The sequence below is a fragment of the Pan paniscus genome, chromosome X (assembly GCF_029289425.2).
Source record: "Pan paniscus chromosome X, NHGRI_mPanPan1-v2.0_pri, whole genome shotgun sequence".
NCBI classification, from domain to species: domain Eukaryota; kingdom Metazoa; phylum Chordata; class Mammalia; order Primates; family Hominidae; genus Pan; species Pan paniscus.
In genome coordinates this window covers 40,047,006-40,068,256 of record NC_073272.2, presented here as the reverse complement: position 1 = coordinate 40,068,256, position 21,251 = coordinate 40,047,006, and the positions used below count along the sequence as shown (strand labels likewise).

At 38.7% G+C, this 21,251-nt stretch overlaps 1 protein-coding gene across 2 annotated transcripts in view; it reads right to left on the bottom strand.

The window, feature by feature from the left end:
* Positions 1 to 616: 616 nt before the first annotated feature.
* OTC (ornithine transcarbamylase) overlaps positions 617 to 21,251 on the bottom strand; it is a 91,623-nt gene continuing 70,988 nt past the window's right edge. The window contains exons 8-12 of one of the 2 annotated variants that reach the window (XM_057301046.1): positions 19,822 to 19,944; positions 14,766 to 14,819; positions 14,536 to 14,685; positions 11,562 to 11,699; positions 617 to 2,522 (exon numbers count right to left, since the gene is read on the bottom strand). In XM_057301046.1, coding sequence (XP_057157029.1) covers positions 2,463 to 2,522; positions 11,562 to 11,699; positions 14,536 to 14,685; positions 14,766 to 14,819; positions 19,822 to 19,944 — 525 coding nt within the window. In that variant the 3' untranslated portion in view covers positions 617 to 2,462. The remainder of the gene's footprint in view (positions 2,523 to 11,561; positions 11,700 to 14,535; positions 14,686 to 14,765; positions 14,820 to 19,821; positions 19,945 to 21,251) is intronic. The other variant, XM_003815381.5, reaches the window with a different exon arrangement.

Genomic DNA, 21,251 nt, shown 5'->3' with positions numbered 1-21,251 from the left:
GGCTGAGGCAGGAGAATTCTTTGAACTCGGGAGGCAGAGGCTGCAGTGAGCTGAGAGCATACCACTGCACTCCAGCCTGGGTGACAAAGTGAGACCTTGTTTCAAAAAAAAAAAGAAAGAAAGAAGAGAAAAAATGAGAAATATCTGACCTTAAATTTTTTTTTTTTTTTGACGGAGTCTTGCTCTGTCACCTAGGCTGGAGGGCAGTGGTGTGATCTCAGCTCACTGCAGCTTTCGCCTCTGGGGTTCAAGCGATTCTCCCACCTTAGCCTCCCGAGTAGCTGGGATTACAGGTGCCCACCACCACACCCAGCTAATTGTGGTACTTTTTTAGTAGAGACGGGGAGTTTCACCATGTTGGCCAGGGTGGTCTTGAACTCCTGACCTCGGGTGATCTGCCCACCTCGGGCTCCCAAAGTGCCAGAATTACAGGCATGAGCCACCATGCCCAGCCCAGACACTGAATTACTTTTCTAAAGTACCTGGAAACTTATCACTGAAAACAAAAACAAAAACTGATGACATTGAAATCATTGCAGTGTAATCACTTGTGATGTCTACTCCCAATGTTATTGTGGAGAAATCCTGGAAGAAAAGAGCTCTTTGGCTAGTTATATTAGGTGACAGGATTTATTATGTACACCAAAGATGCAAGCGTCATCTCTAGAATTTTCGTTAAACTTTGGAGTTGTAATAGCTATATAGGAAAAGGGGTAAGAAGAAAGAGGAGACGAAAACAGCTTTGCAAAAGTTAAGGGTGAATTTTCCTCCCCTATTTTCTTTTTTCCTGACAATATAAATAATGTCTGATTAAGATGAAAAGTTAAGAAAGCAAATACATTCCTACAGAATTGGGCTGAGAATGAGGTTAAATTGTATGTACACAATAAAGAAAGCTATAGAGCTTTTTGAGGAAAAAATGACTATATTTTGGCAAGAAAATTATTACAAGTTCTTTCCAAGTGAGGGAAGAAGACTATACCATCCATTTAGTTCAAAGAATAACCAGGAATGAGATGGGAGCTCGTTACTATGGCAGACCATTTGGCAAGTGGAAGAACACTTCTTTCTATGTAGGCAATTTGAGGGTGAGCCTTCCACAATCCATATGACACCTTGTTCTACTCTCTGCTGAAAGATATTCCACTAAACTCCACTCTCTTTCTAAGTGCTTCCAATAAATTACTATGGACACAAAAGTCACCTTTGACATTTACTGGAAAATTTGATGTTTTTTTCTGTAACATTATGAGCCTCTTTCCCCCACAAAAAATGTTTTATTGCACCTTCATTGCAAATCTAATTTGTAATTCATCCCTTGCTTACTCATTTAAGTCAGAGCTGTGTGCTGAAGAATATCAGTCAACCAGCCTGGAAACATTTTTCTAATAGTAAATGTAGAATGTAAAGGAAATTACATTATTTTGTCTTCTGTAAAATGTATAATTTTTTTAAAAATCTTCACTTATGTTATTTAACATTTTAACTAAAAAATTCAAATTATATCATAATAATTCAACAATACAAATGTTCGTCACCCGCAAGAGAAATCTAGTTGTAATTACATTATAATAATTCAATAATGTAAATTTTTATTACCCCAAAGAAAAATTAGAGGAAAAAGATTGGCTAAAATGTTGCAAGTACTAGATTTATGGAAATATTCAGCATATGGTGTGAGTAGATGCATGATAAGCACAGATGTGAAAAAAATTAAATTATTCCTGTTGGAGAATTTGAACCTAAGAAAATGCTACTCTAGGTATCCATGGTTTTACCACTTGCTAACAAAAGCTTCTTATGGCTTGTAACAGTAAGTACTCATTACAGAGAAGAGATACAGGCTCTTGGAGGATTCCCCACTACCACATTCTCACAAGTTATTGGAAAAAACTTCGGAGTTTGGGCACAGTAATAGCTATATTTTAAGAATTTCGTTATTTGCCTCCATAAATGAATGCCTGTCTACCTCATTGGCCTGAAAATTGTACCACATCTGCAAGATGAATCATTTGGCTTTCTAGTTGGTCCTGGGGGACAGGAACACAGCCCACAGATTTACCAGTAGCTGACTGCCTGGTAAATGTTTACTTATAAATTAGCATGGGTGATAATTTATTTAGGTAATAAGCATAGATTACACTTAATGGCTTAGACATTATACATTATGAACACAGTATTTTATGTTGAAGTAAATGTATATGATAATTAATATGATATCTAAATGTAACTCAGAAATTGGGAATTAGAGAGTTTAAGCAAAGTTAAGCATGTATTACAGTGCATCAGCACTTAAATTAAAGGCTTAAGGAAAGTTTCACAATGGCAAAGCATATCATACAGTTCACCCATACCATGTGTTAGGGATTTGTTTATTTTTTAGATTCTCTTCTCTTTTCCCCATAAACCAACTCATTCTGTTACTGAAGAACATTGCTTCTTTCTTGACAAGTAACACAACATCAAAATTTAGGCTTCTGGAGCTGAGGTGAGTAATCTGTCAGCAGGGACACCATGACAGCCTGATGACACAACAAAGAAAGAAAGAAATGGATAAACATTAGCGACAGTCTGCTTAGGGACCTAGAGAAGGTGAATTAGGTTTAAGCTTTGCAGGGTTACAGTTAAAATGTGTTTTCTCAAGAAAATGGTAAGAGAACAGTTCTGAACTAATATTTATTTATTTATTGGAGGAGGGTATAAATGAAAGTCAACAGAGATCAGACTGATCTAGACAAACAAACACTGCATAATTAGGCCTCATTCCAGGACTAGTGGGTCACAGAGTTGAAATGAGATGCTACAGTGGTAGCCATGACTGAACTTTCCAGTCATAAGTATAGTATTGGCTAGTTTTAGAGAAATATCATCTCTCCTATTCCAGATCCTTGTGTTTATACTGTGGTTTGATCTCTCGCAACCTAGAGAAGTTTAGGATGAATCAGATGTAGAGTAATCTGAGCAATGTCTGCTCTCTGAAGCTGGGTATTCCTGAAAGAGTATTATCTCTATAGCCAAGAGTATACCGCTTCCCCTTGATCTGTCAATCACAAATGGTAATTTTCACTTTTACTCTTCTCAACCTCCACAAGAATGACAATAATAATATCAGAAACTATGGTGAATGTTAACTGAGTGCTTACTAGGTATTAGATAGAATACTAAGTACCATATCATGTATTGGTCAAGAAATATTTTTCAAGCACTGTGCCAGGAGCTTTGGTGAGCTAGAGGAAAATGTTCACGCATTATCTCATTTAATACAACAAAATTCTAAGGTAGCTTTTATTATTATCATTTATAGTTGAGGAAATCAATCCTTGAGATGACAGATAGTGCAGAACTGGGTTGGAACCCCGGTTTTCTCTGACTCTATTCTTTTTAAAAATTATTATTTTTGATTGATAAATTATAATTGTATACATTTATGGAGTACAGCATGATGTTTTGATATATGTATACAATGTGCAATGATTAAATCAAGCTAATGAACATATCCATCACCTTACTTACCTATCTTTTTTATGGAGAGACATTTGACATTTCTTCTCTAAGTTATTTTGAGATATATATTATTATTGACTATAATCATTCTGCTGTGTAATAGATCTCAAAACCTATTCTCCCTGTCTACCTGAAACTTTGTACCCTTTGATCAACAACTCCCCATTGCCTTCCTTCCCATCCCCCATCCTCTGGTAATCATCATTCTACTCTCTACTTCTATGAGTTCAACTTTTTTAGAGTCCACATATAAGAGAGATCATGTAGTATTTGTCTTTCTGTGCCTGGGTTATTTTACTTAGCATAATGTCCACCAAAAAACTGTTAGAACTGGTAAGGGAATTCAGTAAAATTGCAGAAAATGAAATCGACATACATAAATCAGTTGCATTTCTAATATACTAATAATGAACTATCTGAAAAGAAAATTAAGAAAATAATCACATTTGCAACAGCAACAAAAAATTACTTAGGTATAAATTGTATCAAGAAGGTAAAAGACCTGTTTACTGAAAACTATAAAACACTGATGAAAGAAAATAAAGAAGACACAAATAAATGGAATGATATCCCATGTTCATGGATTGAAAGAATTAATGTTGTAAAAATGTCCACACCACCCAAAGTGATCTACAGATTCAATGCAACCCCTATCAAAATTCCAATGTCATTTTTCACATAAATCAAAAATACAATCCTTAAGTTTGTAGGGAACCACAAAGAACCCACATAGATAAAGCAATCTTGAACAAAAGGAAGAAAGCTGGCAGCATCACACTCCTTGATTTTAAAACATATTATAAAGACATTTTAATAAAAACCACACGGTACTGTCATAAAAACAGACACATTAACCAACAAAACAGTAAGGAAAGCCCAGAAATGAACCCATGCATTTATGGTCAATTGCTTTTTGACAGAGGTGCCAAGAACACATAATGGGGAAAGGACAGTCTCTTCAGCAAATGGTATTGAGAAAACTGGATATCCACATGCAGAAAAATGAAATTGGACCCTTGTCTCACACCATATAAAAATCAACTCAAAATGGATTAAAGACTTAAATATAAGCTCTGAAGCTGTAACACTACTAAAAGAAAACATAGGGAAAAAGCTCTGTCTTAGTCCTTTTTCACGCTGCTGATAAAGACATACCCGAGACTGGGAAATTTATAAAGAAAAAGAGGTTTAATGGACTCACAGTTCCAATGGCTAGGGAGGCCTCACAATCATTGCAAAAGGCAAAAGGCATGCCTCACATAGTGGCAGGCAAGAGAGAGAATGAGAACCAAGCAACAGGGCTTTTCCCTTATAAAACCATCAGATCTCGTGAGACTTATTCAGTACCATAAGAACAGTATGGGGGAAACTGCCCCTGTGATTCAATTATCTCCCACCAGTCCCTCCCACAACACGTGGGAATTATGGGAGCTACAATCCAGTATGAGATTTGGGTGGGGACAGAGCCAAACCATATCAAGCTCCATGACATGAGTCTTGTAATTGTTCACATATGACCCTGAAAATACAAGTGATAGAAACAAACATAGACAAATCAAATTGCATCAAAGCTTCTGCACAGCAAAAGAAGCAATTAATAAAGTGAAGAGACAATCCACAGAATGGGACAAAATATTTGTAAACCATACATCTGTTAAGGGATTAATATCCAAAATATATAAGGAACTCAAACAACTAAAGAGAAAGAAAACAAATAACCTGATTAAAAAATGGGCAAAGGACCTGAACAGGCATTTTTCCAAAGAAGACATACAAATCATCGAGTTCATGAAAAAATGCTGAGTATCATTAATCATTAGGGCAATGCAAATTAAACCACAATGAGATATCACCACACACCTATTAGAGTGGCTTTTATTTTTAAAAAAATGAAAGATAAGTGTTGACAGGACTGCAGAGAGGGGGGATCTCCTGTGCATTGTTGGTGGGAATCTAAATTAGTACAGCCTTTATAAAAAATGATATAGAGATTCCTCAAAAAACTAAAACTAGAACTCCCATATGATCCAGCAGTCCCATTTCCTAGTATGTATCCAAAGGAACTGAAACCAATCTGGTGCAGGGATATCTGCACTTCCATGTTCACTGCAGCATTATTTACAATAGCTAAGATATGGAATCAACCTAAGTGTCCGTCAATGGATGAATGGATAGAGAAAATGTGGTGTATATATCCAATGGAATAGTATTCAGCCTTAAAAAAGGAAATCCTGTCATTTGTGACAACATGGGTGAATCTGGATGACTCTACTCTTAAAAGGTAGTTTTGTGGTCTCTCAGGTCCTTGTTTTTACACTTCAACCATACTGTACATGTGTTCCTAGCCTATATCAAAAGTGCAGGTCTTATATTTCAAAGGTGTTAACTGAATATACTTATCAAAGTTATCACATGCCAGGCCCGGTGCTGAGTGCTGTATGTGCATCATACCATTTAATATCCTTTCCTACTGTATGAGATGGTAAGAGATGCAAAATACAGATCGAGAAACTGAGATGTAGGAAGTTTCCTGAGTGGTGATGGTGAGAGGTGGATCTGCACCTACCTGTCCCTGGGTCCTGACTACAATGCTCACATGACTCTGATCTCATTGAATCCTCATAACCTTAAGAGGTTGGTTCTATTTTTTATCCTCATTTTTCATATGAATAAACTGGTCTTAGTGAAGTTAAGGTACTTGCCTAAGTTGATTAGGAGCCCAAGATCACAGAGAGAGCCAGAATTTTAACCTGATTTCCAAAACTTATGTTCTAAAACCAATTCCCTATATTGCCTTTAGGCTGCAAAAATGTATTGAGTCCATATTTAAAGTATGTGTCAGGCAAACTTCTAGGTATAATAAAGAACGTTACAGACAGGATTACTGCTTTCATAAAGAAGTTTTCATTATAGTAGGGGGACAGGCAACAAACAGACAAAAAAATATAAAAATATCAAGTAGTGCCATTAGAAAATAAAATGTAAAAAGGAGATAAAGGAGCCTTGGGAACCACTTAAGAGTGGGTGGTGTGGGAAGATCTTGCTCAACAGTAACATTTAAGGTGATGTCTGAATGACAAGAAGGAACTAGTTTAGCCAGGGCAAACTTTGGCATAAGAATGTCTACCAGGTAAAAGACACTGTAAACTTCTTAATGGGTTCCTGGGAGCCCCTCTCATTTTTGCTTTGTTTTTAATTGTCTATGGATTGTGTCAACCTTATTTCCAAATAAAAACTTACAAATTCAACTTGGATTAGGATTGTCAGATTCAGTTAAATAAACACGGACAAACAGTTAAATAAGAATTTCAGATAACAACAAATATATATTTTACTGTATGTTCTAAATAGTACATGAGACATACTTAGACTAAAAATTATTCATTGTTTATCCAAAATTCAAATTTAACTGGGTGTCCTCTATTTTATCTGGCAACTCTAACTTGGGGAGAAGTAAATGACTATAAAATATTGTGAATTACATTTGCAATGGTGTTTTGGACTTAAGAGTCATATGTGGATAACAGTGCTTTGAAGTGTCAGCATTTTTTCTTTTTTTCAGGGTCCCTTTAGGTTATTTTAGCTCCAGTGTAAAATTTATAGGCAGAGGGAAAACATCTATCTACTTTTTGTGAGTCCTACTGCCTTATTAATCACTGAAAAATACAAAAGCAAGCTTCATGGGGAGGAAAAGTGTGATTTTTGTTTTTAAACAAAGGGATCCAAAGACCTGTGCACTATGAAGAGAATGATGCGATTAGTGAAGCGTTCTGAACAGCACTACTGGAAATCTCTTAGCATGGAGGCCTTAAAAAGCTACTCTGAGTGCTGAAAGAGGACACTTCTGCTTTAAAAAATGCTACACCATTAAAGAAAAAGCCCTTCATCCTATTTTAGTGTATACCTTACATCAGTCATTACAGGCATCTCAGAACTGGAGGGCCACATTGTGGCTTTCCTTTCTTATTTCATCCTGATTTCAAATCAAGTTGCATGCGTGGAAATTATTCCCTAGAGTAGTGCTGTCCAATAGAGCTCTCGGCAGTGATGGAAGTGTTCGATGTCTGTGCTGTCCAATACCAATAGTGTAGCCACCAGCCACATGTGGCTATTGAGCATTCAACAACTTGGTTAGTATAACTGAGGAACTGAGGAACTGAATCTTCTCTTTTTTTGTTTGTTCGCTTGTTTGTTTGTTTTGAGATGGAGTCTTGCTCTGTCGCCCAGGCTGGAGTGCAGTGGCACGATCTTGGCTCACTGCAACCTCTGCCTCCCAGGTTCAAGCAATTCTCCTGCCTCAGCCTCCTGAGTAGCTGGGATTACAGATGTGCACCACCATGCCAGGCTAATATTTTTGTATTTTTAGTAGAGACAGAGTTTTACCATGTTGGCCAGGCTGGTCTCAAACTCCTGACCTCAAGTAATCCCCCTGTCTCAGCCTCCCAAAGTGCTGGGATTATAGGCATAAGCCAGTGCGCCTGGCCTGAATCTTCAATTTTGTAAAATTTTAATTAGCTTAGATTTAAATTTAAAAAGCCATATGTGCCTACTGGCTACTGTATTGGATAGGGTAGTCTGGAGGAAGACAAGTATTAGAACATCTTAAAAAAATGTATCATGGCAGTGCTGAACCTAAAGGCCATTCTAAATAAGCTGTATAAGAATAATTTATTTGCGGCCGGCTGTGGTGGCTCACACCTATAATCCCAGCACTTTGGGAGGCCGAGGCAGGTGGATCTCCTGAGGTCAGGAGTTCGAGACCAGCCTGGCCAATATGGTGAAGCCCTGCCTCTACTAAAAATACAAAAATTAGCCGGGCATAGTGGCGGGCACCTGTAATCCCAGCTACTTGGGAGGCTGAGGCAGGAGAATCACTGGAACCCAGGAGGCGGAGGTTGCAGTGAGCCGAGATCGTGCCATTGTACTCCAACCTGGGTGACAGAGCGAGACTCTGTCTCAAAAAATAAAAATAATAATAAAATAATAATAATAATTTATTTGCCTATAGAATAGGAATTTAGCGTGGATAGTCTCTAAGGTCTCATCCCACTTGAAAATGTTATGCTTCTATGAACTGTACAGGCTGTGTGGTGGCTGCATACTATTCTCTTTTTTTCAATCTCCAATGCCTGGCAGAGGACCTGGCATAGAGTAGATGCTCACTATATGGCTGCTGAAATGAACTGAACTCAAAGGGACCTCCAAATCATCTAGCTCAGAGACATAAAGAGCGCAACACATGTATCACCACCTCCTTTCTAGCATCCGTGTAAGGCACGCTAATCAGTTATGCCACTCTTTCTGTCTCACACCATAGGCAGGCTCAAAATCCTTCTCAACAGAATTCCTGTAGCCTGTTGATGAGATTAGGGATCTAAGAATTAAAACTCATTTGCCATCTCTATGGCTCAATCTGCTTATTTCATGGGAGAGGACACTGGGACCTAGAGAGTTAATACTTAGACGCTAAGATGGCACAGCTGACTAGTATTAAGGCCAGTTACAGAAGTCAAGTCTCATCACTCCCAGGTGAGCATTCTTTCTACTTTAGACTCTCTACTTTCATTTTAACACGATTCTGTCTCTTGGTTTCTTTAAAATATTTTCCTCTAATAATAGTGGGTAACTCAGGGGTATGGGGAATGGGGAGATGGCGGTAAGATCTAGATGGATGGAAAAATGGGTGGATGTAAGATTTCACCATAAATATTTCAACCATGTGAATACATTACGTATTTAATTTTTCAAGTAAATTGGTTTTAAAGACGTTGTTTAATAAGCTCTTTAAAAGATAAGAAGTTCAGAGCATCTCCATAATTGATGTTTTGGAAAGTTTCCTTTTAGTTTTCCCTACTGAATTTCTACAAAGGATCTACTTTGATGGATTTACTTGATATATCTTTGTAACTTCAATTGTCTTCTGATGAAAAACAGAGCTCAAGGAAAATGTTTTGCTGTGTCTCTTCCTGAGGTATGTGGTTGGAGAGCTCACATTTTCTTTGTCATCTAGATCTTTGCTACTCAAAATGTGGTCTGCAGGATGGTGGCACCTGCATTAACTGGGTCCTTATTAGAAGTGCCGGCCTGGCACGGTGGCTCACGCCTGTAATCCCAGTGCTTTTCGAGGCTGAGGTGGGTGGATCATTTGAGGTCAGGAGTTCGAGACCAGCCTGGGCAACATGATGAAAACTGCCCCCCCCGCCACTAAAAATACAAAAATTAGCCATGCATGGTGTCACCTGCCTGTAATCCCAGCTACTTGTGAGGCTGAGGTAGCAAAATTGCTTGAACCCGGGAGGCAGAGGTTGCAGTGAGCCGAGATCACACCACTGCACTCCAGCCTGGGCAACAGAGCGAGACTCTATCTCAAAAAAAAAAAAAACAAAAAAAATAGATGTGCCAAATCTCAAGCTCCATCTTAGACCTACAGAATTCAAATCTGCACCTTAACAAGACCCCCTAGGTAATTTAAATGCACATTAAGGCTTCAGAAGTACTGGCCTAGATAACAAGGCAATTGACATTTTGGCCAAAGTTAGTGTCCTGAGGTGGCAAGCTGGAAAGATGCAGTGAAAAAAAATCATCCCTGTTATTAGATATGACAAATTTAGGCCTAATATACAAACTTCTATTGAAAAGGGAGTCATGGTTGGCTGCCAAGCAGCCATAGTTGAGCTTGAACCCCTGTTTATTTTATAGGGTCTGTATCAGATCAATAGTGAAGATGATGATAATGAGGGTAATAATTATGATAACAATATTTACCATGTGTTATGTGTTATGTACTATACTAAAAGCTTTACACATATTACTTTAATGTTCACAATAAACCTATTCCAATTTATAGATTAGATAAATAATTAGAAGCTAGTCCTTTCCAGCTTGCTTTTCTCTACTCCAGAGGCTGAAAGCTAAAAACTGCCTTTCCCAAACTCCCTTGCAGCTAGGGTACAGGCATCCCACTCAGCTGCATCTACTCCAGACTTGGGTGCAGAAGCGAACAACATGCAGTGGAAGCCGTCTTTGGAGAGATTGGATCTTCTGCTACATATGCAGGTAGAGAAATCTATTTCAGCTGTGGTGGCTATAATGGAGTATCCGACATCTAGTTTCAAGGGCCTCAGGTACCAGGCTGTGTCAGTGGTGTTCTGGCTACAAAAGAACCACAGTGTCATTGGGCAATTTTTCTGCCTGTGTTGTCCCTGGCTATATGGTGTCCAAGAATTATTCACTGCGCTTCCTTTCCCAAAAGATTCTGGGAGCCGCTTAATGTCTCTTAATACATTACTTTCCATTTATCTACCTAGAGTGGACTCCCGTTTGCAAATAAGATCCTGGCTGATACAGTAATTGAAACCAGTTAAGTCACTAAAAGCTAAAAAATGGTGGAGCTAAGTTAGACATGTCAGTACTATTTTCCAGAGCAGGTGACATTTGGGATATTGTAAAGTAGACATAGGGTTAATATTTCCTAGAATGACAGTGATGAAGATGAAACTAGTGGCTTTATCTGAAAGGAACCATTAATTTTTAATATAAGTTTTGCCATGAAATTTGGAAATGTTCTATACCTAAAGACACATATATCCCTATGGCCAAACTCAAAGAACGAAAACAAGTATCTAGTCCAGTCATAAAGCAAGGCATGGAATGAGGAAAAAGAGAAGGGAAAAAGTAAGATGTTTTGAATGCCCATTTTATACAGGAACTGAATTAGGGGCTTCTCTAAACATGAACAAAGAGATTCTAAAATAAGAATTATACGACTTATAATGGTTGGCAAACTGGTGGCTGGTGCTCAGGCGGATCAAGGGTGGTAAGAATTTTGGTTAAAATGGATTTATTTGAAAGGAGATTAATCTCACTCCATGCAAATACACTATAAATGCTAATAAGCACTAATGATGTATTATAAAGTTTCTGGGAAAAAAACAGATGTTACATGAGCAAGTAATGTAGTTGGATAATCTCACTTGCTTATTATTTCCCCAAAGGCATGAATGACCAAGTTGGAACCACACAAAGAACTTATCCTCCATTCCTTGTTTCTTGCTTACCATGATTGTCCACTTTCTATTTTCTGCCTCTGGGAACACTAGTGATCGAGGAGAATAAAAGACTTCATCATCCACTTCTTCTGGCTTTCTGGGCAAGCAGTGTAAAAATGTCCAGTCAGAGGCAGCAACTTTCGCAGTCTAAAGAGATGGGGATAAGACCACTTTTTGACTATTATATGTGGCAGTCATATTTATTTTCTTCAGTATCTAAAAACACACATGGCCTGTAGTCAGAGATCAATGCAAAGGGAGAGACAAAGGAGCAGAGTGATGGTTTTATCTCAAGACACCTAGGAGAAATGTACATGGTAGTTTCAAATTTTTTTTTTTTTTTTTGAGACAGAGTCTCGCTCTGTCACCCAGGCTGGAGTGCAGTGGCAAAATCTCTGCTGACTGCAACCTCCGCCTCCAGAGCTCAAGCAATTCTCCTGCCTCAGCTTCCTGAGTAGCTGGGACTACAGGCATGCGCCACCATGCCCAGTTAATTTTTGTATTTTTAGTAGAGAAGGGATTTCACCATATTGGCCAGGCTGGTTTTAAACTCCTGACCTCAAATGATCCGCCCGCCTCGCCTCTCAAAGTGCTGGGATTACAGGCATGAGCCACCCTGTCTGGCAAGTCTTTTTTTTTTTTCTTTTTAAATTTAAGAGAGCACCACTTCAAGTTACACCAGTAACTCAGTTTTCTGGTATTCTATTTAGTGGAACAGTAAAGAACTCTTTCAGTAAAGAACTCTACTAATGTAATATATGGCTGATAGCAAAAGTCACCAATTATAGTCCACTATATTTAAAAAGTTGCTTTGGTGTGATAATATTATATTTGGAGCTTATCTCCAAATTATTATTTTTAGCACCTGAAGCATACTCCATCACTAGTTAAAACAATTTAGATAAAGGTACTGAGGTAGGGGTGAATTAAACAGGATTATAAGCACTATGCATTAGATTTTTCATTCTTAATGCAAATGTACTAACAGTTTTAATTTTCTCCAACAGTTAATTCCTGAAAGTTACATTTCCCTATATATTTCTATTGTTCACATACAGATTCAAAACTACATTCCTTCATACTTTCTTACCTCAAAATTACTGCCTTTGTACTAAAATTTTGTTTTACCTCCCACCCAAGCTCTAGGTTCAGAACATTTTGAGTTTCTAAAATAACAGCAAAATTACATGGAAAAAAGTAACATTTATAAATGCCATACATCAATAAAATGACTGTTCTTCAAGCCTACAGTTCCAGCACCAGAAACACATATAAGATTGGCCAAGCAAGTGTAAGTATGAGGCGATTTATATAATTTAAAATATCTCCATGAAAATATATTCCACATGATAAGGGATTAGCCATAATATATAAAGAGCTCCTATAACCAATCATAGAAAAGGCAAAAAAATAGAAAATGGGCAAAAAATGTAATAGCAATTTATAGAAAAAAGGGCAATGCCCAATAAACATAAAAAGATGCTTAACTTCATTAGTAATCAAGGAATTGCAAATTTTAACAAAGATGAGGTGCCATTTTTCCTCCAGATTTAGAAAAATTAAAAATGTAAATAAAAGCTAAACATGGAGAGGATATGGAAAAATAACTATAATATACAGCTGCAGCAGTATACATTTTTAATCTTCTTTGGGTAAGCAATTTAGCAGCACTCTCATATTTTAAAAAATTTATACCACTTCACCCCAAAATTCTTCTCCTCAGGATCTTATTCTCCAGTAATATTTGCACAAAGAAATATGGATAAGCAAGTTCATTGCAGCATTTTTGTAATCGGCATTCTCAGAAATAGCCTAATTTATCAATAGGAAACATTTTAAGTAAATTATGATTCCACTTATCCTTTGGAATTCTATGCAGCAACTAAAAAGAATAAAAATATCTAAATGAATGAGCAAGAAAATCTAAGATTTGTTAAGTGGAAAAAGTAAGAATAATAAATAAATAAATAAATAATGTCTAAAATATCATTTACAAAAAAATCAATAGTTATGTGTGTATTGAGGCATACATATGTAAATGCACAGAAAAGGTCTGCAAAGAGACACATCAAATTATTAAACAGTGGCTACCTCTAGGAATAGTCTCTGTTAAAGAGATGGGAGAAAGACATTTTTACTTTTTATTTTTCAAACTTCTGTTCTATTTTATATATAACAATAAAGAACTTGTATTTATGTATTACTTTATCAATATAATATTAATTGTACTTGCTTAATCCCTTTCTCCACCAAAGTAGATTTGTTGCTTTGCTGACAAAACCCCTGTGCATTTGGCTTTTAGGGTATTCCTCCAGAACATTGCTTCTCAAAGTGTGGCCCTGGAGGCAGCAGCACTGCATCACCTGGGAACTTGGTAGAAATGCAGATTCTCAGGTTTCACCCTGACCTACTGAATCAGAAACCCTGGGAGTGGGACCCAGCCAGCTGTGTATTAACAACTCCTGGTGATGCTAATACCTGCTCAAGACTGAGAAGCATTGTTCCAGATCTTACTGGAAGACAGCCAAACGGATGAGTTCCCTGGGAATGCCCTGGAGGGCGTTAGCAAAACTAAACTGGATTTAGAGGTCCTTGGAAAACAGAGGCAAGGACTAGCTTGAGGAGCATAGTTAAGGGGCTTTTCTTAGGGGAGAAATCATAAGAAACTGCATGCATCAGAAGTAACCTAATTTCTCTAAACACACAAAGAGTAAAACACTGCAATGCCTCGATTCTTGTGAGAGGGAAAAGCCTGCTCCTCTCTTCTCAGTGGGTTTCAAATTCCTTCATCCAGCACAAAAATGCCTTTCCAAAGGACACAGCTAATCTTTGGAAGGAGAGAAGTCCCTAGGGGATACAGTCAGTGAGTCCTTTTATAGGGAATGAAAGGACAGTCTGCTCCCCCTAAAGTGAATAAGTGATTAGATGGTTCTGGCCTTCATGAATGGAATTAATGAACCTTCAGAGAGGCATCAATTTGTACCTTCATTGTAACCTGGTAACCTTGGAAAGCCTGGAGCCGCTTTTTCTTCTCCTCTTCTTGTCCCATGCTTATCCAAGTGTCTGTAATTAATACATTGCCTCCATGCGCTGCTTCCAATGGATCATTTGTCAGCAACAGCTTGGTACCATTCTAGCATACATAAGCACGCTGGTTAAATAACTTCATGGGACAGTAAAAGGCAATAATAGCTTTACATGTAAAGAGCATACCTCTTTGGCATACTGCTCTGCCAACTTGGTTACACTAGCATCCGGCTCATAACCCTAAAGGAGGAAGAATTTAAATCTTATTTAGGTAAGTTTATTATACATGTTTTCTTACATATATATTATTTTCTTTTCAATATCACGTCTCCTTCCCTTTTTCAAGATGTGGTCCCACCATGTTCAGTAGAATATGATTTTTACATCTAGAATTCCAAAACTCAATAGTGCCTTTTGGAATTTAAAGAGACAACCAATTGCCCCAGCTTTCACTATCTCCGACTTCTTTAATCATAAAGGCAAACATAAGGCATGGTGCTTTCTAACTCTTGGAAGCACCTCTTCCGGTTGCCATAATGGCTTAAGAGGATTATATTCAGAAGTGTGCAAATGAATGCATGTTTGTCTATCTTTGCACATGCTATCCTTTTTTGTCTGAAATTCTTTCTTCCACCCATTCCATGTGGATAACTTTTTCAGGTCTCAGTTGAAATGTCCCCTCCTCAGAAAAACCTTCCCTGACCATCCCAGCTAAATACTAACAGCTCCCCCTCCCCCATTACACACCTCTCATTCTTTTGCATTCCCCAGCAAGCCTTTTGAGGGCAGGGTGCTTGTTTTGAAAGGCATTGACAGAACAAATACATTGTTTTTGCTAAGATTATATATTTGTCCCGGATGGTTTGGTGAGGGCAGAGTCAGATTCTGGAGAGGCAAGCGAGGTGCCTAGGGCAAAACATTTAAGGAGGTGCTAGAAAAAATTTAAAGAAACACACATTCTCAGGGTCATGCATGCACAAATTCTGCACCCTAGGTGCCTCGCTTGCTCAGCCTAGTTCCTACTCTGGCTGAGGAGACATCATGGGAACAGCTAAAGCTCCCCAAGGTATCCCAGATTCCCACAGGCAGCCTCCCTGCCTCTACCCTCACTCTCCAACCTGTTCTGTACACAGCAGCAAGAACTGTTTTCTCTGAAGCCTCTGATGTTTACTACTTGTTTCTTAAGTCAAAGCTGATTAAGAGCATCAAGGCTCCCCACCTCCATCCTCTGCTTCTGTCTCTTTTAATTCTTCTCAACATCTTGCTGCAGGAAAGCCAATCTTATTGTCATCCCTGTACACATCTTGCCCTTTTCTGCCATCACAGCCTTTCACCCTTGAACACCTCCTCTCTTGTCCCCTCCTGGGCTTCTTCATCACAATGTGTCAGCTCCTCAAAACTCTAGCCCAGCCTCACCTCCAAGACCCTCCATATGGAAGTCTTGTCAGTTCAAACACCGTAATTATCCTCACCTTCCTCTATCCTTCTCATTTTCCCAAGTTCTTAGCATTGATTATGAGTTGATTTTTATCACTTTTCACTGAAGCATTGTGGTGAACGCTGTGGTATGCTCCCGAGATCCCCCTCCAGGAATAATCATGAATAAAGGACTTATTCCCCCAGCTGCTGGGAGTGCTGCCAGAAGACGGCTTTCAGCTGTCAGCCCCCTTTGGGCACTGCCTCAGCTGCAGAGAGCAGCCGCACCCAAGGTCACACACCCTTTCGGGGCAACCCACATTCAATGGCTGATTGACAGGAGGGTATGAAAACCTGACCCTCCTCTGCCCAACTCCAGACAGATGAATGGACATCTCAGATCCAGAACTTTCCATAAGATCAGCCAAGGCTGTTGTTGGGTCTGCATCGCAACTCAGCTTCTCCCTCTTACTCCTGCTTCCTTCCCTTCCTTTCCACAGTTGTTGATTTCAAGGGCACATGCTAATAAGCATCCTGCCTGTGCTGCACACTAAACTCTGAGTCTGCTTCCCAAGAAACCCAACCTGTGACAGGCATGTCTAGGTTTATTTGTGAAATTGTGTTTATTTGCACATGATTGTCTACCATAGTTTCTTCTTCTATTAAAGCATTCTTGAAAGAAGAAACTACTCAGATGTTGATGAAGATGCCTGCAGACATTTTAGCAGCTTTACTACCCTCATATAGCCATGAATTCTGGAGCCTTGTTTATAGAGATTTGGGGAAAGTAATTAATAAAGGCTAGCTAATTTAGCAACTAATGTTGTGAACAGCCATACTGGTAAACATAAATGAAGAGACTTGGATATTCCCCCAGGTGCCTCCTACCCTGAAAATTTAGCCTTCCCTTTGGAGAGTAGGTTTTATACACCCTAAGTACAATAATTCTTAGAAAAGGAATCAATAAGTACTTAGAGAACCAACAGAGAGGTCTGGAAATTAGAAAATCACCCAAACTTGCATGCACTGAGGCATGACTTAGAATACAGAGAGGAATTCTTTACTCACATCTCAGCTTTCAATACTAAATCACTCACTAGCCTTTACATAAATTTTAAAACCAGACAAAGAAGGTGATTAACACACCCAGTTCACTCTAAGTATTCACTTAGAACAATGTTAAAATCATTACTATTGATAGTTTATGGAGCAATTTTACAATCATGGACAAAATTATTTTTTCTTGAACATGTAAGTTATTCTTGGTTAAAGAATGGGGAAATAGATTAATCATGGCCTTGGAAACGTTTCAGTGTTTCTAAAATTTACAATAAATCTCCTAGCTTTATCTTTAAAGGAAACAGGTCTACTAACAACTGAAGACTTACAAATTGATGGAATGACTTTTGCACTATCAGACTTTCCAGAAGACTTTGCAAAACTCTTACTCCCACCAAGGTTTAACCAGGTTTTAGTACTCTTTATCATTTAAATGAGTTTCTCCTTAAGAACAATACTGCAATTACTCTGTAATATTAGAATTTTTTCCTTTGATGTTAATAAAACATCTTTGGCATGCAATAAAATGTTTAAACCATATATTTCTTCAACAGAATAAAGCCTTCCAAAAGATCTTCATAGCAGGGAACAATTATTGTTAATGTATGTTTCATCTGTGGGAACCAAATGCAATAAGAGTTTGCATTAATACAGAGCCTTTCTTCAAACTAGCTTTGTATAGAGAGTGTACTCACCCTTCCCATAAAGTGAATAAAAGCCACTTTAAGCACATATCGGATCTGACCCTTATTTCAGTTCACGCTGAATAAAAGAGGAGAATTATCTGTTGTAAGGGTCATCTCTCTGAGTCCCTCAAATTTACTATAATAGGATGACTTCCACTGCATGCAGTACATTTTTTCTATGGCTGGTGTACTTGGTTGAATAGTGTTCTTCAAAATTCACTCCCACCCAGAAACTCAGAATGTGACCTTATGTGGAAATAGAGTCTTTCCAGATGTAATTAGTTAAGATGAGTTCATACTGGATTAGAGTGGGCCTAAATTTAATATGTCTGGTGTCCCTATAAGAAGAGGGGGATTTGTACAGAGAGACACAGACACAGAGGGAAAATGGGAATGCCTGGGGCTACCAGAAGCAGGAAGAGGCAAAAAAGGATCCTCCCTGAGAGGCTTCCGAGGGAGTGTGGCCTGTCAACACCTTGATTTCAAACTTCTAGTCTCCAAAACTGTGAAAGAGTAAATTTGTATTGTTTTAAGCTGTGTAGTTTGTAGTAATTTGTTATGGCAGCCCTAAGAATCCAAGACAGCAAGATAAAAACACCTGGTGAAAGCATTTGGTGGTGGTTAGTTTTGTTTTGGCTGGATGCAGCAGATGATGTTGGTGATCTACTCAGAGGCCCCCGGGGGATCCCTTTTCATGGCTTCTGCTCCCTTCCCCAGTTTCAGTGTTTTTAATACCTAGTGCGTGCAGTTTGTCTTCAGGGGACAGCTCTCTGGCTACCAGGCTGCTTTTCCCATCAAAAGTGCCAGGGGATTTACCACTCCACCTCTTCTGCTGCCCTTGACCAATGCTGGGATAACTTTAGGGCATAACTTACACTCCAGAGCTCACCTGTGAGATCAGGCTGAAGCTACTTTCTGTGGGACTGTGCATGACATGGGACTAGGGTGACCAAATCACCTTGGTTTGCCCGGACTCTCAATTTTAGCACCCCAAACCCCATGTCCCCAGAAATCTCTTGATCTTGAGCAAATCAGGATGGTTGGTCACTGTAAATGGCATCCTTGCTTAGATTCTTCCCTTTCCCTGTCCTGCTCCCCCTAATCCCTTAGGGATCTCCCTTGGGAGTACTTCCTTAATAAATCGCCTGTACACAAATCCCCACGGTGGTGTGCCTGTGGTGGTGTGCCTGGCCTAAGGTTGATATTTAGTAATGGTGCTGGAACATTTATTTTTCCATGTGAAAGAATATATATAAATAAAAATATATACCATCTACGTTTGTGTAAGTACACGGTATGATGTTCCCACAACAACAAAGTCATCGAAGGACCCATTTCTCAGAACGTATCCCTGTTATGAAGCCACACATGACTGTATGGTCAAAATAAAGTCTCCCTCCTACCTCTATCCTCAAACCTCCCAGTTCCTCTCCTCAGAGGCAACAATTATTACCAGTTTCTTGTGTATCAAAAGGTTTACATTGGGCCTATGAAAGAAGTCATGTATTCCATACATGCTGTAAGAGAGCAGCAAGGTAGGAAGTATGCAGGGGTCATTTTCATAGCCATGTGGGGCTCAAATTTTCTAAGCCAAAAGGCCCCCAGAGTTGAGTTTTGAAATACTAAGCTGGTGTAGATGCCATCACTGTGATCCTCACATTGGATTCACATTTTTCTACCAAATTGCAGCGTTAGAAAAATGACAGTATCATTCCCATGGGTTGAGAATTCTATGCTGCCTGGATTTTATTGCTTTCTTCAGCCTTTGTGGTGGTAATGCACAATGCCAGTCATCATAATGGCCTACAGCAGGGTATTCAAAGGGATAATTCAGACATGCTTTTAACACTAACTCATAGAATAAAAGGCATCAGCCAAGACTATCTCTTATTGTAGAGATGGGAAATTGGACTCTCAAGAGGCCAGATAGCTATTTAATAGTAGGGCTGGTAACGTAACCTAAATTCTGTGGCCTCACCTGTGCTATACTTAAATGGAAGAGAGCTTTTTTTGTCACTGGGTAATTGCATCTGAGGATGATTTAAGAGAGGGGTTAGTTTCAAGGCAAAAAGTTTCCCTACCTTTGGAGTAGCTGCCTGAAGGTGCATTCCGAATTTCGCTGCGCTCATCATGATGGAGTGCAGGATATTGTTCCCATCCCCGATCCAGCTGAGGGTAAGACCTTTCAGAGAGCTATAGTGTTCCTGAAAGGCACGGGATGAAGGAGATGAAATCCAGACGTAAATTCGCTTATGTGTAGCAATTATTAAGGTTAAAATAAATAGTCTTAATCTCAGTATTAGTGCCTTGTTAGAAGGAATGAATTCCCAATTTTTTTGCATTACACAGAGCAACTCAATAATATGAATGTACAATCCCAAAAACGTGGTAAAATGTCTTAATATCTTAAACCAAGACACCATATGAACTTGAACAGAGACTAAGAGTTTCATACATTTCAAATCTGAGTCTTAGTTGTATTCATTCATTGGATACAAATGAGCACCATTAATATCCAGACACTGAGACACTGTCCTTGGCCCTGGAGATACAACAATAAACAAAGGAGACAAAAATCACTGCTTTTATGGAGCTGAAATTCTTTGGTATGAGAAAGGGGAAATACAGAATACCTGGAACAGTATAGCATGGTGGCTCAGAGCATGTTCCCATTATATGAAGTTGACAAAGATGCTCAATAATACTGTTAGTTGGCCAGGTGCAGTGGCTCATTCCTGTAATCCCAGCACTTTGGGAGACCAAGGTGGGCGGATCACCTGAGGTCAGAAGTTCGAGACCAGCCTGGTCAACATGATGAAACCCCATGTCTACTAAAAACACAAAAATTAGCCAGGTGTGGCACACACTTGTAATCCCAGCTACTCCGGAGGCTGAGGCACAAGAATCGCTTGAACCCGGGAGGCGGAGGTTGCAGTGAGCTGAGATCATGCCACTGCACTCCAGTCTGGGTGACAGAGTGAGACTCTGTCTCAAATAATAATAATAACAAAAAATAATAATAATACTGTTGGTTGTTTATGGCTATAGATATGTGTAAAGATACTAACATCAGGATAATAACATATTTGTGGAAGGGAAGAAAATGAGATTAGGCAGAGTTACATGGTGGGCTTCAACTCTATCTTTAATGTTTTATTGAAAAACAGCAAAGAATTATAAAGTAACTTAACATCATGTTAAGAATTGACAAAACTGTGTGAACACATGAATGTTTGTTTTATTTTCTTGAAGTGTCTGTAGGTTTCATATATTTTATATATTTAAAAAGATTAAAAAAGAGAAAGGCTAAGCAATTTGGAGATCACAGAACTACTAGTTAGCTAAGCTAGAATTTAATTCCAGATCCATCTGATTTAGATTCCATGCTCTTAACAAGCTGCTATTTATTCATTCAGCTCCTACTTTAAGTATCTCCTATATGAAGGCATTGCACAAGGTCCTTCAGGGGACATTATGATGAATAGGACAGCTCATTTTCCCTCAATGAATT